At 33.4% G+C, this 20,331-nt stretch overlaps 2 protein-coding genes across 2 annotated transcripts in view; both read left to right on the top strand.

Moving 5' to 3' along the window:
• LOC109350123 (probable 2-oxoglutarate-dependent dioxygenase At3g49630) overlaps positions 1 to 19,742 on the top strand; it is a 20,401-nt gene extending 659 nt beyond the window's left edge. Inside the window, exons 2-13 of the mRNA XM_019591267.1 lie at positions 15,070 to 15,186; positions 15,351 to 15,466; positions 16,126 to 16,244; positions 16,350 to 16,413; positions 16,731 to 16,798; positions 18,008 to 18,066; positions 18,158 to 18,323; positions 18,447 to 18,466; positions 18,549 to 18,595; positions 19,120 to 19,200; positions 19,286 to 19,375; positions 19,463 to 19,742. Coding sequence (XP_019446812.1) covers positions 15,153 to 15,186; positions 15,351 to 15,466; positions 16,126 to 16,244; positions 16,350 to 16,413; positions 16,731 to 16,798; positions 18,008 to 18,066; positions 18,158 to 18,323; positions 18,447 to 18,466; positions 18,549 to 18,595; positions 19,120 to 19,200; positions 19,286 to 19,375; positions 19,463 to 19,594 — 996 coding nt within the window. The 5' untranslated portion in view covers positions 15,070 to 15,152 and the 3' untranslated portion in view covers positions 19,595 to 19,742. The remainder of the gene's footprint in view (positions 1 to 15,069; positions 15,187 to 15,350; positions 15,467 to 16,125; positions 16,245 to 16,349; positions 16,414 to 16,730; positions 16,799 to 18,007; positions 18,067 to 18,157; positions 18,324 to 18,446; positions 18,467 to 18,548; positions 18,596 to 19,119; positions 19,201 to 19,285; positions 19,376 to 19,462) is intronic.
• On the top strand, positions 9,552 to 10,739 carry LOC109350124 (protein IRX15-LIKE-like). The gene has a single exon (XM_019591268.1). It carries the CDS (start codon positions 9,698 to 9,700, stop codon positions 10,637 to 10,639), a length of 942 nt encoding a protein of 313 aa, XP_019446813.1. The 5' UTR covers positions 9,552 to 9,697; the 3' UTR covers positions 10,640 to 10,739.

Below are 20,331 nucleotides of genomic sequence, written 5' to 3'. Positions count from 1 at the left end.
CGTACCCCTCAACAAAATGGAGTTGTTGAGAGGAAAAATAGAGTTCTAGAGGAACTCGCGAGGACTATGCTAAATGAGAGCAAGGTCCCAAAGTATTTCTGGGCTGATGCAGTTCACACAACATGTTATGTAATGAATAGAATACTACTTAGACCTACTTCTTCAAAAACACTTTATGAAATTTTTACAGGTCGAAAATCAAATATTGCTCATCTTCATGCTTTCGGGTGAAAATGTTTTATTTTGAATAATGGAAAAAGAACTTTAGAAATGTTTGACTCGAAAGCTGATGAGGGCATATTCTTAGGATATTCATTACATAGCAAGGCATTCCGTGTGTTTAATAAATATACCATGCAAGTAGAAGAGTCTATACATGTCCATTTTGACGAATCTTCTCCAAAAGAGATGAGAAAGATCCTTTATGATGATATTTCAGGTACACTTGAAGAAGTGCCATACCAGGACATGGATGAAATCTAACAAGAAGCGGAGCAAACAGTAGCATAGCAACATCAGGATATGCCTATCGCGTGGAAAACTAAAAAGGATCATCCACTCGATAAGGTGTTATGTGATATATCTACGGGGGTGGTAACCCGTAGCTCTTTACGGAACTTTTGTAATTTTGTTGCATTTGTGTCTCAATTAGAGCCAAAGATCATCGATGAAGCCATTGAGGATGTACACTGGAGGATAGCTATGCAAGAAGAGCTAAACCAGTTCGAGCGAAACAATGTGTGGGACTTGGTCCCCAAACCAAAAGATCATCCTGCAATTGGTACCAGATGGGTCTTCCGTAATAAGCTAGATGAATCTGGCTTAATAAATAGAAATAAGGCTCACCTAATGGCCAAAGGCTACAACCACGAGGAGGGCATCGATTATGATGAGACCTACGCTCCTGTACCTGGACTTGAGGCCATTAGGATGCTCTTGTCGTTTGCATCAATCATGAACTTTAAACTATTTCAAATGGATGTTAACAGTGTAAATGGATATATTCAAGAGGAGGTGTATGTTGACCAACCACCGGGGTTTGAAAACTTCAAACACCCGAACCACGTATATAAACTCAAGAAGGCCCTCTATGGCCTAAAACAGGCTCCCAGAGCCTGGTACGATAGATTGAATTCGTTCCTACAAGAAAAAGGGTTTGAAAGAGGTTTGATCGACACCACTCTCTTCATCTGTAGATCAGATAATCATGATTTACTCGTACAAATATATGTTGACAATATCGTCTTCGGATCTACTAATAACATCATTTGTAAGGAGTTTTCTGAGTTGATGTGGGGGAGTTTGAGATGTCGATGATGTGAGCTGACCTTCTTTCTTGGACTTCAAATCAAACAAATGGAAAGTGGCATCTTCATCCATCAGTCAAAGTATTGCAAGGAATTATTGAAGAAGTTTGACATGGAGAAATGTAAGGATGCATCTACACCTATGGCATCTGAATGCTATATGGACAGAGATGAAAAGGGAAAAGCGATTGAGGTAACCAAATATCACGGGATAATCGACTCCTTACTATATTTAACTGCTAGCCGCCCCGATATTATGTTTAGTGATTGCATGTGTGCTAGATTTCAAGCTTTACCTAAAAAATCACATTATATTGCTGTGAAACGCATCATGAGATATCTAAAAGGATCTATTCATATGGGCTTATGGTATCCTAGGTATGCCTCCCTATCCTTGATAGGTTACTCTGATTCCGACTTCGCAGGGTGTAAGTTGGATCGTAAAAGCACTAGTGGGACTTGTCACCTATTAGGCAGCTCCCTAGTTGCATGGCACAGCAAAAAGCAAGAGTACGTTGCTTTGTCCACCGCTGAAGCGGAATACATTGTCGCTGGCGTGTGTTGCGCTCAAATCCTTTGGATGAAGCAGCAACTTAAGGACTTTGGGCTCATATTAGAAAAGATCCCTATTAAGTGTGATAACACGAGTGTCATTAACCTTTCCAAGAATTTCGTCTTACATTCTAGAACTAAGCATATTGAAATAAGGCATCATTTCTTGCGTGATCATGTTCAAAAAGGTGATTGTATATTAGAATTTGTTGAAACATCTAAACAATTAGCAGATATTTTCACCCAGCCCCTCTCACAAGATACTTTCTATGTTCTTCGAAGAGAACTAGGAATCATTGATGAAAAATATCTTGAATAATAATTTTGTGATTGCCTTGCATGATCCCTTTGAATGCTTATGATTCCTTGTATAATCCATGATTTTGTGCTTAAAAGCTTTAAAAATATGTGATAGATTAAAAAAAATTAGCCAATTAAGTTTGAAATCCATGCATGCTTTTAAAATATCCAAAACGTTGTATCTCATGCATTTAGTCGATTAAGTAAATCAGATAATCGATTACCTGGACCAAAATTTTTAAAACTGGCTTTTTTAACTCGGGTTAATCGATTAACATATCCTGTTAATCGATTAACGGCACTAGTATATCAGAAACATAAGCGTTTATGGACATTTTTCAAAACTCCATTCATCCCATTTTCTCTCCAATCTCAGAAGAACAAGTCCAACATCATCCTAGCCCTAAACTATTCACCCCACTACATTTCCACTCCATAAATCGTCTTCCACATCTCCTACTTCCAAGAAATTCGCTTTCCCAAATTAAAAACCTAACCCTGGGTTTCCCTCAACCTTCCTCTAAACCTTCATCACGATTCAGTGATTGATTGCTATGGACAGAGGACGTGGAAAGAGAATCAAGACAACCACGCAACGTCCACCACGTGCTCCAAAAGTTGTACCACCTTCACAACCAAGGTAGGACCGTGGGGACCCATACTACTCATTAATTCTACAAGAAACTCGGTTGCAAAAATTTCAGGGAAGAAAACCTACGTAAATTTGGTTTGCGAATGGGACTTGGCTTGCGGAACAAGAACTTCGATTTTCCGCATGGCTTGCAAGATCAAGGGGTTGTCCCCTTCTTGGAATTGAAAGGTAATATTTACCCTGCTCTAGTTAGGGAGTATTACACGAACTTTAGATATAAAGTTGGGAAATATTGGTCGATGATAGCTGGAAAGTTGTTCGAAATTAATGAAGAAATCTTTATGAATGTGGGTGGTTTAGCTTGTTCTCGTGCTAGTTTAAGTGATTGTGATTGGGCAAACAACAACTCATTCGACATTGTTGAAATGTATAAGTTGTGTTTGCGTAGGTCTAAGTGATTGTGGTTGGGCAAACGACAACTCATTCGATTTTGTTGAAATGTATAAGTCGTGTTTGCGTAGACCTCAACTCTATGTCCAAGGCGAATTGACCAAAGCTGGGTCACTGTCCGTAGAAAATAGACTCCTAACTACTTGATTGCCTACATATTGATTCAGAGAAACACAAATCATGCACAACCTACCGTGAATGATTTGAGGTTTATGTTTGCTGTGAAGGAGAACATCATGATAAATTGGCCTGATGAGATTCTGAAGATCATGTATAGCATCTCCACTTCTCAATCAAGACTACTTCCTTATAGTATCTTCATATCCCGAGTTATTGACTATCTGCATATTGATGTTTCGGATACTATAACGATGGACTGCTCAGACAAGAATGACTTGATTGGTGAGAGTTTAATTCACAAGATGGACATCTACAAGTATGGCAACACTTGGCAATATCAAGAGGACTTCACCAATGCAAACCTTGATCCTTCCGGTGAAGATGATCAAGACATGAACCAAGAGCCATTTGCTGCAACTCAGAGGGAGCATTCAGGACATGCATCACATGAACCTACTTTTGGACAAGCTTGTATGGATGTTATGGAATAACGTCGCAATAATAGGATGGACCTTCACTTTCAGTCTCTTAAGGATTCATATCATACGGATTTGGAGCATTTTCAGGAACGTCATAATGCATACATTGACAACCATTACCAATCCTTGCAGAATTATATTCAGACTACTACTGATTCTCAGAATAGAAGAATGGTTGCTAAGTTCAACAAGCTGAGTGTCTTCATCAAGGGTGGTTGTAGCTCATCGATTCCTGACAACCAGAATCCTCCATCTCATCCTTAGATAGGAAACCTTAGAGCCTTAGTTTAGTCTTCCTAGCTAATGGACCTTGTTGATCCTGTTTCCTCTTGAGATCTCATGTTTTGTATTTCATTGTTGTTCTTATTTGGATTGTAATAACTCAATATCTACTGTTGAACTTTTTACATTTTGTGTTAAAATGATTTCGAATTATCGCGTTCATACTTTATTGTTAATTATGTTGCATATAACACTTTACTTTGTTTGAAATGGATCTTGATCATGATTAGTATATGTGATTATATTGAATGATTGTGCATATTGCAAACTGCTCAAATCTATCAAATGCTCAATCATTCCGTACTTGATTTGCTTCTGCATAACCCTTCATGTCATTCAAGCTGATCTGATGCTATATGTTATCAATTTAATCGATTAACGACTTCACTTAATCGATTAAATCATGTAAAAACTGTGAATTTGTTCAAGCTTCTTTACAGCTGGTCACTTAGTTACCTATCTAAGTTTAATTGATTAATTACAGTCTGTCATAACCATAATAACTCTCCTAACTTTTGACTAGAATTGAATACGTTTATCTTTTTGGTAATGTCAAAAGGGGGAGAAAGGTTGCTTGTTGTGTTACATACATTTTGCAGGTTGTATAAATCCTTTTGTGGGGTGATTTTATCAAGCTTCCGTACATACTAAGCAATGCACTTTAACTTTGTTCTTCGAAAAACAGCCTTTAACAACCATTCTGCAAATTCATCATCAAGCTTATACATCAATAATTGAAGAATTTTGATGAAGTGTTTGTCATCATCAAAAAGGGGGAGATTGAAAGTGCAAAGTGTCAAGGATAGCACTAGCATGTCTTTACCAATGTTTTGATGAAGACAAGGTCCTAACAAAGCTTGAAGATGGCTCAACAATCAACATGCATTATGCTCATTTGGTCATATCTAGACTATGGTGTAAATTGAGTCTATAACTAAGTAGTCTGGGATGTGTGTCGTAGTAAGTGAGTATAGGTTAGGTGAACCTAGATGCTAGTCTCTTAAGCCATCTTAATTGTCATATCGTATCCATGAGACAAATCATCTAGTTAATTGTATGTTCATGCATTAGCTATTGTTAGAGAGAAATTATCTGTATACTGATATTGATTAACTCATTTGAATCTTGATGGCTTAAGTGGTTAGTAAAAGGGTTAATCTTTGAGTCTTTATCTTGTCATATTTTAAGCATTATTGTGCTTAGTATAACTTGTTGTTTAACGTGTTTTTTGTGTATTCTGGATTTGTCTCTTGGTGTGAGATCACCATAGAAATTGAGGTTCTTCACCAAGGCTAGGAGGTCTTGATTTGAGGATAAGAATCTTGGTTGGGGCTAGTTTGTGAGAAAGGTTTTCTCAGAGGCGAAGGGTAGAGTCAAACCAAGGATTTAGAGGTCCTCGATTTCAAGAAGGGAGCGTCCTATGTGCTTGTAATTGAATTGGTGTTTGTATCCATATTTCAATATTATGAAGAAAGAAAATCTCCCTAATCCAGAAGGGGAGGCCTGGATGTAGTTTGCAGTGGACCACGAACGAACCAGGATAAAAATTCTTTGTGCACTATTCTTTCTCTCTTTATCTTCTTTATGTTTCTTGCAATTATAAATTGAATCTGTAATTGAAAATTTGGATATTTGTTTACTGTCATATACTTAATAATTGTGCGTAAAATATTTGTATTATATATGTTCAATTTTGTTTTGATTACTGTGCAAATTGCATGTCTAATCATTCTGCTCTATGCAATACTTAATCGATTAAACCTTACTGTTAATCGATTAACTGGACTGTTTTCCAGCAGTTGAGTTTTGGTTCAACAAGTAGTGATCGATAACCGCTAAACCTATTCAACCCCCCTTCTAAGTGTTCCTAGGCCACTGATACCTAACACTTACATGGTTTGAGGGGGAGAATAGGGAGCAGCGCATTCTGATTCAACTCTATGCAAATATATATATATATATATATATATATAATAATTAACACTCATGCATTAGCATTTAGCATACATGGTTTTATACAAAAATGTTTAATCATTTCTAAAATCATTATTGCATGATCATTCATCATATAGGGTGTTTACCATTTAAAATAGAAAACCCATTTTTAACAATTTTAATCAATTAACATCAAACAAAGGAATTGTTTCAGTGTTTGTCATCATCAAAAAGGGTGACATTGAAATGGAAAATACTTAAAGGATGTCATTAGAACCGACCTACAAAGTTTTGATGAAAACAAAGTCTTACTTGTAATCGATTAAGTCCTGGTGAAATCCTTAATCGATTAAGGAAAAACATAATCTATTAAATGGAGTTACAGAAGCTAACCTCCCAGGATTTCTTCTTATTAATCAATTAAGTAAGCTTTTAATCGATTAATTCATAACTGAAAATCTGTTTTCAAGAAACCCGTTAATCGACTAACATGGAAATTTAATCGATTAATATCAGTTGTGTCAGTTATGAACTAATTATGTTATTTTGCAATAGAATTAAATCAGTTTTAAAGCAATGTTTTTCACACTGTCATTGAATATCGAAATTTACTGAGAGATAAGAAAAACAAAGATTCATGGTGCTAAAGTTTTCAAAGCTAGTGTGTTGATTCTTTAATCTTTTTCTTGCAAACTTTTTCATGAGTGAAAATAGGGGAAAGAAAGAGAGTATTTTCAACGTGCCAACATTTTTCATTCAGTTGAAGTACCTTGCATGATTTCTACACTTAGTTCTTAAGGCTGTTTGTGAGATCATTATGTCAAGGGTTATAGAAGAGCCGATTTAATTGTCGTTATCCACACAATCTTGGGTACAAAGTAACTTGGAAAAGTTCAGTAAAGTTGGGGATAATTCTCGTGGTGTGTGGTATCATCACAAGTTGATATTTAGGGATCTTCACAAGACAGAGAGTCTTGATTCGAGCAAAGAGTGTCAGTTGGGGCCAGATAGTGCAAACAGTATGGTATCTAAGTAGGCATAGATAGAGGTCAATTCGAGCTTAGTGGCTCAACGGTTTCAAGAAGGAAGTTTCTGTCTAGGAATATTGGAAGTGTCTTTGTAATTGAATTACATTTCTAATAGTGAAGAAAAATCTCCCAGATCAACTGGGAGGCTTGGATGTAATTTGCAAGTGGACCCGCAAACGAACCAGGATAAAATCCTCGAGCACAATTTTCTCTTTCCCTATCTCTTTAAGATTATATCTTTACTACTCTTTGTGTTGAAATTGCATTCTGTGATTAATTTTTAATTATTGTTAATCTACTGATAATCACGAATCAGAGTTAGTAAAGATCTAGATTCATCAATATTTTGCAAAGCAAGAAAACTGTTTTTCAAAGAGTATAATCGATTAACATACTGATTATAATCGATTAACAGAATTGTCCTTAATCGATTAACCATGACGATTAACTACAGCAGCTTTGTATTATGCGCAAATATCAGAAAAGCGCATTAGTGATCTGCTACACCTATTCACCCCCATCTAGGTGTAATCTTACCTCACTAGTACCCAACAATTCGAAGTGAGACGAACAGTTTTTGAACTTTAACCTAAACGAACTCGAGCTAAAAATAACTCGTATCGAATTTCAAGCTAAAAAATAACTCGTATCGAACTCGAGTCGAATTTCAAGCTTAACCGAGTTGAACTAGAGTTCAACTCGTTTCGACTCGTTTCCGGCCCTAGATATGAGTAAGATGGGGATGGTTCTTAATTAAGTAATGCCCTACTCATTCTAATCATAAACTTATTAATTTTCCTTTATTTGTCAATTAGTTATTATTATCTTTGTATACAGTCGTTATAGAAAGGTTGAAATATGTGTCTACTTTTAAGTAGGGTTGGAAACGAGTCGAACTGAGTCGAATTAGAGTTCAGCTTGGTTCAGGTCGATAAGGATTGGTTCGGCTCAAAACTCGACTCGAGTTCGATACGAGTTATTTGTTGAGCTCGGGTTCGGCTCGGTTAAAGTTCACGAACTGTTCGACTCAGATCGAATTGATTCATTTGGACAACTTAAATAGTTACTTAAATTTTAGAAATACTACAAAAAAAGTTTTATACATATAAATATAACCTTGTTTATATATATAATAAAAATAAATATAAAAAATAATGCATGAGTCATAATAAACATAAAAATTAGTTTATATTTATATATATATCGAGCTAGCACATGAACCTAACAAGTCGAATTGTATTCAATTCAAGTTCGGCTCTTTATTTAACGAGCTCAATTTTCAGCTCAAGTTCGGCTCATTTGGTTCATGAACCAAGTTTATCGAGTCAAATAACGAATCGAGTTTCGAACAAATACCGAGTTAGTTCGATTCATTTACAGTCCTACTTTTAAGTATGTATAGCCAAATTTTGATTTTAATCCCTAAATTTGTTTTCCTAATGTTTAGTCCATAGTATAGTTGGTTGTTTTGATTTTAATCTCTTAATGATGTATCAATATCACAAGTGGTCATACCATCAATTAATTAATATGACACGTATCATATGCGTCATAGTCACATAATTAGTAGGACTAAAACCAAAATTTTGAGAGATATAAATACCAAAACCCAAAGTAATATTTATAAGGATTATCATAGACCAAAAACATTTTTAATCCTTTTAAAATAACAGCTACGAACATCTTTTTTTTAAGAAGAGAAATACAAACACCTTATTTGTTGTCAAATTTTGTTAAATTATAACATTTCTCTTCTGAGAAAGAATTGGTTTTTTCAATGTCAATTATAAGGAACAACTAGTTGCATTACAGAATACTCAATGAGAAAAGCACACGTTTTAGTGTTCTCCATAGTCCATATACTATCTTTTGACTCCGTGGTACCATGCTGAAATAAATAAATATATCTGGTTCTACAACCAGGAAAATGCAAGGAGAATTTGGTTAAGTTGGTACTATATCGTAGGTACTTTGTCTCCTTCAAAGGTAGCTATTTATTTAAGAAATTGCCAATATTAATATAAGGAGTGGTTACGTATAAACAAAATCATAAATCAGCAAGGAAAAGCGACTTCTAGCTTGTAATTAGTTCCTGGGTCGCTACAATTACCTATTGCCTCTCTCATCTCAGGTCCAATTCCTACCGCCCCAATGCAATAACACTCTTTGGCTCTAAATTACTAGTTTTTTACTCCAAATAGAATTTAATGGGGATAGACATATATAATCTTATTTTTATAATTAAAAAGTCTATTTCCATGATTTGAATTTATAACCTCGCATAGAGAACAACTTTACAGTTGAGTCAAATATATCATCACTCTTATTACTAAGTAATTAATTTAAGATATCAACCTGATGAACATGGACACATAATTAAAACCAAATTCAACTACAATAAATTAAACTATTTCACTCTCATTAACGTTATTTTCATTCTAGATCCATGAGAAGGGTCATTGTATAATGTAAGGTCACCCTCAATAACTTTATTTTATTTTTGTCCAACACATTGCTTCAATTCTCTCCTTTGCTATTCCAACAGATTTAAAACCATACATTCTTTCCCAATTACACCTCAAAGCTTAGAATCTCATACACTCTAACAAGAAAAGAAAGAGAGATTTTATTCAAAAGTTTTGCTCTTCCTAAATGAACAACATGAAGAACACAAACAACACAAAATTCATTCTCCTCCACCCTTATATCCAAAAGCAAGGAAGCTCCAATCGCTTATGGCTTTTAGCTTTTATATCACTTTTCACAATTGCTTTTCTTGTTACACTCATTTACACAAGAGAATCAACTTCTATTATAACTACAACTTCTTCTATCATAGCCTCAACTACTACTACTACAGTTTCTGCTTTAGGTAATGCTCCATTACCAGCCACAGTAATAAATACTCTGCTTCACTATGCTGCAAAATCGAATGAAACATATCACATGCAATACTCAGACCTTAAACCCATTTCTGATGTGCTTAGAAAATGTTCATCACCATGCAATTTTCTTGTATTTGGCCTCACACAAGAGACTTTACTCTGGAAAGCCCTGAATCACAATGGAAGAACGGTTTTTATCGACGAAAATCGATACTATGCTGCATACTTTGAAGAAAAGCACCCTGAGATTGATGCCTATGATGTGCAGTACACGACGAAAAGGAGTGAAATGAAGGAGCTTGTTGCTTCAGCTAAAGAAAGGGTAGGGAATGAGTGCAAGCCAGTGCAGAATCTGTTGTTTTCAGATTGCAAGCTTGGACTCAATGACCTTCCCAACCATGTGTATGAGGTTGATTGGGATGTTATTTTGGTGGATGGCCCACGTGGTGATTGGCCTGATGCTCCTGGAAGAATGTCGGCCATCTTCACGGCCGGCATTCTAGCCAGGAGCAAGAAGGGCGGGAACCTAAAGACTCATGTCTTTGTGCATGACTTTTTTGGAGAAGTGGAAAAGGTTTGTGGGGATGAGTTTCTTTGTAAGGAGAATTTGGTTGAGGCAAGTTACACTTTGGGGCATTACGTGTTGGAAAAGATGGATGAAAATAGTGTGCAATACTGTAAGAGTTCAAGGGCTTTTTCATCAACTTAGTTATTTAATGTCATCCAGATTCATGTTACTAATAAACTGTTCTGGTTCAACTTTGTCACAAATTGTTCATCAATCATTCTTTTGGGTATATATTATTATGCTCTTTTTGATTGCAATATTTTGTTTACTTGGCTAGGGATTGTAAAAACAAATTTTTTTCTAAAACCTTTTTTCATTTTATGGCACTGGAGATTGTGATTTCTTCAATGAATCCAAGCGTCCAAATTTCAATTCAGGATATTGCTTACTATATAGCATATACATTAACAAATTAAAGGTATATATTGAGAGAAAAGGGAGATTATGCAGAATAACATACAACATTTGGGACTCACAAGCACATGAAAAATATCCATTCTTATGTCCCCCAATAACAAGTTCAGATTCTATTCAGTATTGAAGGGTTCTAATAATATTGAGTGGAGATGCTGACACATTATATAAATATTTGTCTAATGATCCAAACTTTTTTAATATGATGTTTTTAAAAATTACTAAACCATTTCTTTACTTCATATTCTAATACTAAAAGTTGGATTAATATGAAAACTTTCAATTTATTTGAAAGTAGTTAATCCATTAGAGTACGTACTAAACATTTCAAGTATCTAAAATGCCACGTGTGTCTAGGCCACTCAGAACTCAGCAGGTGTTTTTAAGTGAGGAAAACTTGCATAAAAATACAAATAATACGTTATATTTAGATATAAGTGTATTTATATTTTTTGATGCTATCATTTGTGTCTAATTTTAATTAAAATTAAACTTTTGATGTATTAGATATTAGCAAAGTTTAATTGATTATCTCTGTAATCATATTCTTCACACACTTCTTTCTCTTTTACTATTAGCATGTAATAATATAATGAAAAACAAAGGCTAAGTTGAAGTTGCTGGGCCATCATATGATTAGGGACAATAAGACATTTCGAATTAGTTGTGCAGAATTGATTGGAAGTTTTTAGTTTTTACCTCATCTTTTAATAAAATATGGTTTTGGAACTGAATTTAAGAAGAGATAAAAAGATCTGACTTATCGTGAAACTGTTTCAATATATCAGAGATTATAATTCCACTTAAAAATATAGCATAGTGTCTGATTAGGTGCATTGATGAATTGTGTGATAATATTAACAATGTAAAGATTTATATACAGTTAGTGTATCATTCACTATTCATTTCTATTTATTTGTGTTTTATTTAATAGTCACTAATGATCAAAAATAAATCATTGATGATAAAATAGTATTGGTGCAAAAAATTGTCAATACATATATTTTTTTTCTTTTTAAGTTTATTGTTGCTTGGAGTTGGATGGAAGTGACCTCAACAACTGTGGCATAGTTTATATAAACTTGTACCAAATGCCAGCTTTTGGGGTACTTAGAAGACAATATCATCTTGGTCATGGGCATCTTCGCCTATTTTCCCTATGGTGTATTAGAAGTCAAATCAACTAACACGCAAAAAAAACATATTTTTACTAAAATGTAGACAAATTGTCTCGCTTTTTGGTTCACTTCCTTATGGATTGGTGGAAGTTGTCATAACCTCATCAAGTTGTCCTTACATTTTAGAAGCTACAAGTTAATATCTTTTCAATAAATATGTATAAGAGTAAAATCTGTACACTGATAATGTAAAAATTTATACACATGCATACTATAATTCACTCTTCATTTAAATTATATTTTTGAAAAAATCAACAATAATTAAATATCAATAGTGGATGATACAATAACAATGTATAAATCTTATACACCGTCTACATACACTTTTTCTCTCTCTATCTATATATATATATATACGAAATATGAAAGAAGTAATCATAGTAATGCTCATGAAGTTGTTAAAATTATTACTATTATAGAAAATTTGAACTATGCTCATAGGACCCATAGTTACTGGATAGACAAGATATAAAAAATATATTCATTAGCCTAAAATATTTGTTTCACTTACTGTTTTTCTAATAGATAGGATGGACTATCCATAAATATTATGACCTTAATTATTAAGTTTATATTTTTTAACTTTTCATTAAACTTGAATTATATGTAGTGTTAAATGGCTTAAATTCGTATATTGTTATGTGTAATTTAAAAATGTGATAGTGATATAAGATTATTTTTTTTATTTTATTTAGTTTCATGTACTTTTCATTATTTTATTTTTTGAATTGTATAACGAACGACCCACAAATACATCATACCATTATATAGAGTGGATATGATATAATATTTGATGTGCATTATATATCTTAATTTAGTCGAATATTACGCTGACATGAACACTGCTGACAAGACAGCCGAAATTGCCAGCATTACTTACCATCAACAACCAGTAAAGCTAGTTATACAGAATTGCTTAAAATGTCATTGTTTTCCTACACAAAATAGTCATATTTAAACATTATGCAGACCAATTGGATAAGGCAACACTGAAATCATCTATATGTATGGATAATAAGAAAAGTGACAATTGAATAAAACATAAGAGAAGCTAAGCATACTTTTGGAAAAGTCATCAAAACTAACAAGGATACCTGTTAGGGTTCAGAAATCCTAGCAAAGCACAATTTGAGAATTAAAGTAAAACAAAAAATGTAGCAACAAAGAATATACTATACTTTTTTCATACTCATCATTTGAAAATTACATCCTAGATAGTGCACAAAATAAAAGAAGGGTTCATAGTCCAATCGTGAGCTGAATTGATTTAATGAGACAAATTACTAAAAAGAATAAAATATTTTAGGGAAGTGGTGTTGAGAAAATTCACTAAGCCAAAATGAATTAGTTTCTTATTAAAGCTATTTCTAAGCTCAAATATAACAAGAAGGCTTTACTCTAATGCACATCTAATACAAACTCATGTGAAATGACAAGTATTAGTTATGAAAACAGAAGTTACAGAATCATAAAACTTCATGAAAAAGCATCAAAATATGCATGAACATGTGAGGGAAAACATGAGAAATTATAACATGAAATGCACTCAATCCTAAAGCATAGAATCTCTCATTTCTAAACTCACAAATGCATTTAACAAATAGATGCAACAATTAACACGCAGAATGCTCTAACTCTCTAATAAATGCAACATGCAACTTATGAGATTAATTCTGAAAACGCAGTTTATAAAGAATCAGTCCAGAAGCCCAGATAATCGATTAAATTCCATCTTAATCGATTAACGTGATTCAAAATGTTAACTGATTCTGTTTTTCAAGTTTTCAGTTTCAACAACTTAACAAACAGTTAGGTTAATCGATTAACGTAATGCCTTAATCGATTAACAGCATTTTAAAAACGTGTTCCAGTAGCAACCACTTTTCAAAGTAGTTGGGTTAATCGATTAAAGGATTGGTTAATCGATTAACATCAATTTAAATGTGTATTTTTAAATACAAAACATCAAATACGTTATGCACTTAGTTAATACATGTTTAACACTTAGTTTATGCCTAGAATGCACATATACATGTATTTATGTAATGCATGAACATATTATGAATGACATATCTCAAGAATGAAATGATTTAAAAGATTTATGCATATGAGACATGTATTAGGTGCCCTAAGCCTTGACTCAACTTAAACTAGATTCTAGTCTAAGCCTAGTACCAATTAAAGACTTAAGCACGTTGATTTGTTGATGATCTTCAAGCTCTTATAAGCACAAGTTGTCCTCATCAAAACCATGACATAAAAGAGAGCTTTCCAAAGTGTTCCTCTTGATATGCACACTTTCAAAAAAGTGATGAGATAGCTAGTACCAAAAAAACATTAGTCTATTACTTTCAAACATATTCTTTAAATTTAGAGAATAAAGTATATCATAAGATAATGTGTCTCGTTAAATTTATTCAATATTTGACATATATCTCATTAAATTTATTCAATATTTGACATGTATCTCATTAAATTTATTCAATATTTGACACGTGTCTCATTAAATTTATTCAATATTTGACATGTGTCATATTTCTCATCATTCAATAAGTTTTTATTTTAAAATATATTATAACAAGAAAAATATAAGGCAATATAAAACACTTAATAAATTTAAGGAGATAAATTATCTTTTATAATAATGAGACTTTAAATTTAATGATAGAAAAGTCATTCTCGTGGGTTTATCTATAATATCTTCAAGAGTTGGCTCAGACCATCCAACAACCATGGGAGTGTACGACGTTAAATACCTAAGAATTTAATATTTAGAGGAGAGATATGTTATCTCATATATTATTTTAAATCATATATTGCAGTAATAATATTAAATAAAAAACAATAATAATAAATATTTAATTTTTTAATTAATATATGATGTGTTTATTATTATGGAACATGACGTGAGATTGCGTTTCAGATCTTAAACTATCATCCTAACATTGTTTCAGTGAATAACAATATCACACTTCATAGTTCATACACAACTATTAACTATTGAAAGCTTTTCGTAAGCCACCTGTGACCGAGTACACAGAGAAAATCACAACAAGGCAACTATGGCTACGGATTTTAGTTCCATCCCCATAATTAGTAAATTTTCTTTCCACTTCCATTACTATAATTCTCATTAACCTATTCTGAATTATTATCAAACTCATATATATTCTCATTGTCCAACTATGAATTATATAAAATGTTTTTACGTGCTAGTTTCAGAATTTAACATCATTTATTTATGATGAAATTGTGTGCAGATATTAGTCCCCTTTTAGCAAAATCCGATGACCCAAAAATGGCTGAGGATCCTTGTGTACTTGAAGTTGTAAGGCAATTGGATAAGGCTTGTACGGAGGCAGGGTTCTTCTATGTGGTACTACTTGCATCTCTTTTAAGATTTTCCCTTTTATCTCTAGCTTGCTTTAGTAAGAATATAGAAAAAAAGTGGCCTACGTTGATTTACATGAGATCGGTGTTGTTTCGAGGATTTGAACTTATGACATCTTTAATCGCTAAGAGACGACCTTATTGTTGCTTTAGTCACGTACTTTGATTTCATATGATACTTGGTGATCACGGGGTCATAATCCACCTGAACAACTCCAGAGAACTTAGTAAGAATCTGCACTATTATAATGAAGTTAATCTCTCTGGTATATAATACTAGCTTATTTTACACAAGGGATCCATTACAATTTGTGGTAATATATCTTATTTTTGGAGTTTCATATAGATTTCAATTATCTCTGGAACAATATTTCTGTCAACTTGAAAATTGAAATGATCATTTAAAAAGAAAAATAAAAAAAGATTACATACATGGCAACTTGTAGTGAAATTATTTCTGTTACCTAGATTTTAATTAACTAGGGTTCTTCAATTTAACACAAGAAATTAATCAACTACTTACATTTTTTTATGATCCAAAGCAAGATGTTGCTTTGCAACTTTCTCCCTTGTCATATTTTATCATGGAACAGGCCATTACCAAGGTTATTGTATTCTTCAATTCCTACTATCCTTGATTGACAGAAAGGCCATGGTATTCCTGAAACTCTTCTCAAAGAGGTTAAAGATATAACTGGCAGATTCTTTGAACTTCCGTATGAAGAAAAGACACAAATCAAGATGACTCCAGCTACTGGATTCAGGTTTGTTTGGTTCTATAGATCCTTGCATATGTTCTTTGTATAGAAGCATCATTCCAGTACTTTTCCATCCAATTTATGCTAATTTCTACCGAACTTTTGATGCAGAGGATATCAGATGATTGGAGAAAATATTACTAAAGGTGTACCTGATATGCATGAAGCTATTGATGTAGGTCTTGCTAGTTGCTTAAGATAAAATTTGATATTCAGCGTGTTCTTTTATATTACAATATGTGACAGACAGAACATATACTAGCAATAAGTATATGACTTTTGTTTTTGACATTAGGCTCTCTCATTGTACTTTAAAAATGGTGTTATATTCCCTCATAAGAACAGCTTATTAGATCAATCTAACATTATTCGATATTAGATTACCTCAGTATTTCTTTTTCTGCTTGGAGCCTTAAATAGAGTTCAATAATTTATTATGCTTCTTGTAATTCTATCATGTACTAAGTGACCTCTTTAATTTCCTTTAAACAGTGCTATAGGGAAGTGACAAAGGGCATGTATGGTGATCTTGGCAAACAAATGGAAGGATGCAACCAGTGGTATGTAGTATTAGGATTTCCCTATTTAGTTTTTTGTATTCTTTCACCCATCCCTCAATTTTCGCTGAATATTATGCTCAAGAGAACCAGTATATATACACTTCTAATTCTCAATTTCTGCTTAAGTAAGAAAATTAACTCAATTAGATTGATGAATGATGATATAGGAATTAATATTGTTTTGGTGGAAAGATTAAACTTCATTACCACTGCAAAATGTATACAACAACCGGACTTGGTCCCATTAGGTGGGATCGGCTCACTGCAAAATGTGTACACTCAAAGGTAACTCTACATAAACCAAAGGAAAAAATTAATCTATTGCAAATATCTCTATCCTTTGTATCCTCTGTAGAAATAGCTTTAGCTAAACAGTAAAAAAAATCAATTAGCAATCTCCACTGAATAATCTTGAACACCATGGGTGTAGTTTTGATTCTCTTGACTGAAAATCCTTGAGTTCCGTTCACTCCAAATGTGACAACCAACAGTAGCATATCCAGGCTTCCGATGCTTATGACTTCACAGTAACCAATCTCTCCAGTTGCCCCATCTATGTTTCCAATTGTGATATCCCAACCGAATACAGACTTGTTCCTAAAGATTTTTTTGATCAAGGACACTCAAACAACAAGTGTCTGCATGATTGAGGTTCTATTCCACAAAGACTGCAATTGCTGTCACAAGAGATATTCATATTGTCCAATCCCTTTTTGGTTAGCAAATTATCCTGCATGATGAGCCATAATATGAAATTATGCCTGGGCACATTGCTTCTATACCAGACGATTCTGGAGAACCTGAAATTAGGTTGCATGTCCCTAAGCCAGCAATAACCAGATTCCATAGTATAGACTCAATAGAATTTGGTAAGCAAATAGAGCTATCAAAAGCTTCAGAAAGCTTAAATTTCAGTTTATTCAACTTCCTCCAATACCAAGCAAATTCAATATTAGTTTTGCATGATTTACACACTGTCAGATATATGACTCTCATATCCAAGCATTTGACTGATTGAACTTGGTAGTATTAAAACATACATTATGGTGTCGTTTGATCCATGTAGCCGATCCAACCTAGTGGGATTAAGGTTTGGTTGTTGTTTTAAAGAAGTTTTTATGTACTAACGATTAATGTTATACTCATGTCTTTCGGTACTAATGTGTGTTTTATTTATTATACTCCATTTCATCGTGGTCTATTGTGCAGGCCACAGAATCCTCAAAAGTTCAAAGTTCTTATGGAGGAATACGTTGGTCTCTGCACAGGCATGCTTTCTCCTCCCTTATTTCCCTTTCCCATTATGAGTTCATGCAGTTAAATTTTTGTTTTCTTCTACGGTTCTTTTGGTCATAGCAGAGCTTGCAAGGAAAATTATGCGCGGAATTGCTTTAGCATTAGGTGGATCACCAGATGAATTTGAAGGTCAGAGAGCTGGGGATCCCTTTTGGGTAATGCGGCTCATTGGTTACCCAGGTGTATCCACTGTAAATGGAACAAATGTTCATAAAAATGACATTGGATGGTAACTGAATCCTGAAACTGTCAAATGTTAATCCTTTTTTTGTTATCACTGGACCATACATTACTGATGTGCTTTGTTTTTGTTATTTTACTGCTTGTTTTTTATCGATCGAAATAAATCCAGTGGACCTCACACTGATTATGGTATGTCTTAATCTTTATATTATGATAAGTCTAGAATATCTGTTTACTCATTTGTGAATAATCACAACATGCTGCTTAACAGGTTTGTTGACATTGCTTAACCAAGATGATGGTATAAATGCACTACAGGTATGCACTTATATATTGTCCTTTCAGTATGTAGATATTAGTATTTATTGGTTTCATGTAGTTCCTGATTTCACTTAAAGCTTGTGTTATGTGTTTTTCATCTGCATCTACTCACTGTGATTGGTTATTTCTATAACAAAATGAAGCTACTCTATAGTCGCCTATTCTTTCAAGTTTCAACCCATATTTATCTGCCTAAACCACTTAAAACTGGTGTTTCTTTTTATGCTTTGATATCTTTCATAACCCTGAAACCACCTCAAAAGAAAGGGAACCTCAATCTTTTGCAATGAATTGCCTTGAGACAATTCAACTGCAACTCTGCTCTTCTATTATGCGTGTTGCCTGGCAAGACAAGTTTCACTGTCACCAAGTACAATTTAGAAAATCTAGTTATAGTCCAATGCAAATCTTATGTTCTGTCAGGTTCTTTAGATAAATCTTTTTTTCATGTGCATTTTCCTCATATTTGACACTTCCTGTTTTTGTTCCACCATGTTTTATATAGTACATTGTTTTTTAAGGTGAGAAACAAGTCTGGCGATTGGATATCAGCACCACCAGTTCCTGGGTCATTCGTGTGCAACATTGGTGACATGCTAAAGGTATCTTACACTTTAATCTCTTCATCATAGCAACACTTCCTTTGATTTAGTTGATCATCTGATTAACTTTCAACGAAAACTACAGATATACTCTAATGGTTTGTACGAATCAACATTGCATCGAGTGATAAACAACTCTCCGAAATATAGAGTCAGCGTCGTATATTTTTATGAGGTTAGCCCCCTTTTCAATAATTTTTTGTATCATCTATTTATCTTGATTGATTCTTTACTTACATGTATGCCGAAACTGCGTGAACAGACAAACTTTGATACTGCAGTAGAGCCATTGGATACATGGAAAACAAGGGCAAATGGCACTAAGAAGTTTGAAAGAGCAGTATATGGAGAGCATCTAGTTAGCAAGGTCCTCACTAATTTTGTTGAGGAGTAACTTTGTGTTCATTGTTCTGTTGTGTAATAAGTTCAGAATCTAGTTAGCAAGTTCTTCGTTTGCATGTCCATACCTACTAGGTACTGAGAATATTGTAATTGTCACTCAAGTGTTTGTTTTTTGTCAATGTTTTTTCAGATTTTGAAGACTAAGATGGGGAATCAAATGCACCCATTTGGTTATATCAACATGGAAAAAATCGATAGAAAACTTCTGATTTTGAATTTGTCTTTTCCAAATAATTATCATCAAATATTTTTCTTCATAATTATCTATTAAATTTGAATTATTTGTCAAACTAGTCACACCATAAAGATAGTGTTAAATTACAACAATCAAAAAATTTCACTCTTTCTAATTTCGAAATGTATTGTTCTCTTTTAACTCAAGAATTTATTTATCATATATTATTGTATGCATTGCCACTTTTGTGAGATTGGCATCAACTGTAGTAATTTAACATTCTATGCATCAACCAAATTCACCAACCAATTGAGTTTAACCAAAAATAAGGAAAAAATGGTACAAAAGGTATAAAATTTAAAGTGGTATTATAGACTTTTCCCTAAATAATATATCATACAACATAAGACAACCAAATAAACAACAAACAACTAAAGGGAAACCATCAAAGAGAAACAGTTTTAATCATATCTATGAAATGATTAGAAACAGAAACCAATTCAAGCTCTTAAACAATCACATAAACTTATCAGCTCAGAGCAAGCATCAGCCTC

This window comes from Lupinus angustifolius, chromosome LG06 (assembly GCF_001865875.1).
Source record: "Lupinus angustifolius cultivar Tanjil chromosome LG06, LupAngTanjil_v1.0, whole genome shotgun sequence".
Classification (NCBI taxonomy): Eukaryota; Viridiplantae; Streptophyta; class Magnoliopsida; order Fabales; family Fabaceae; genus Lupinus; species Lupinus angustifolius.
The sequence above is the reverse complement of the archived record's forward strand: the minus strand, read 5'-3'. Positions and strand labels throughout refer to the sequence as shown.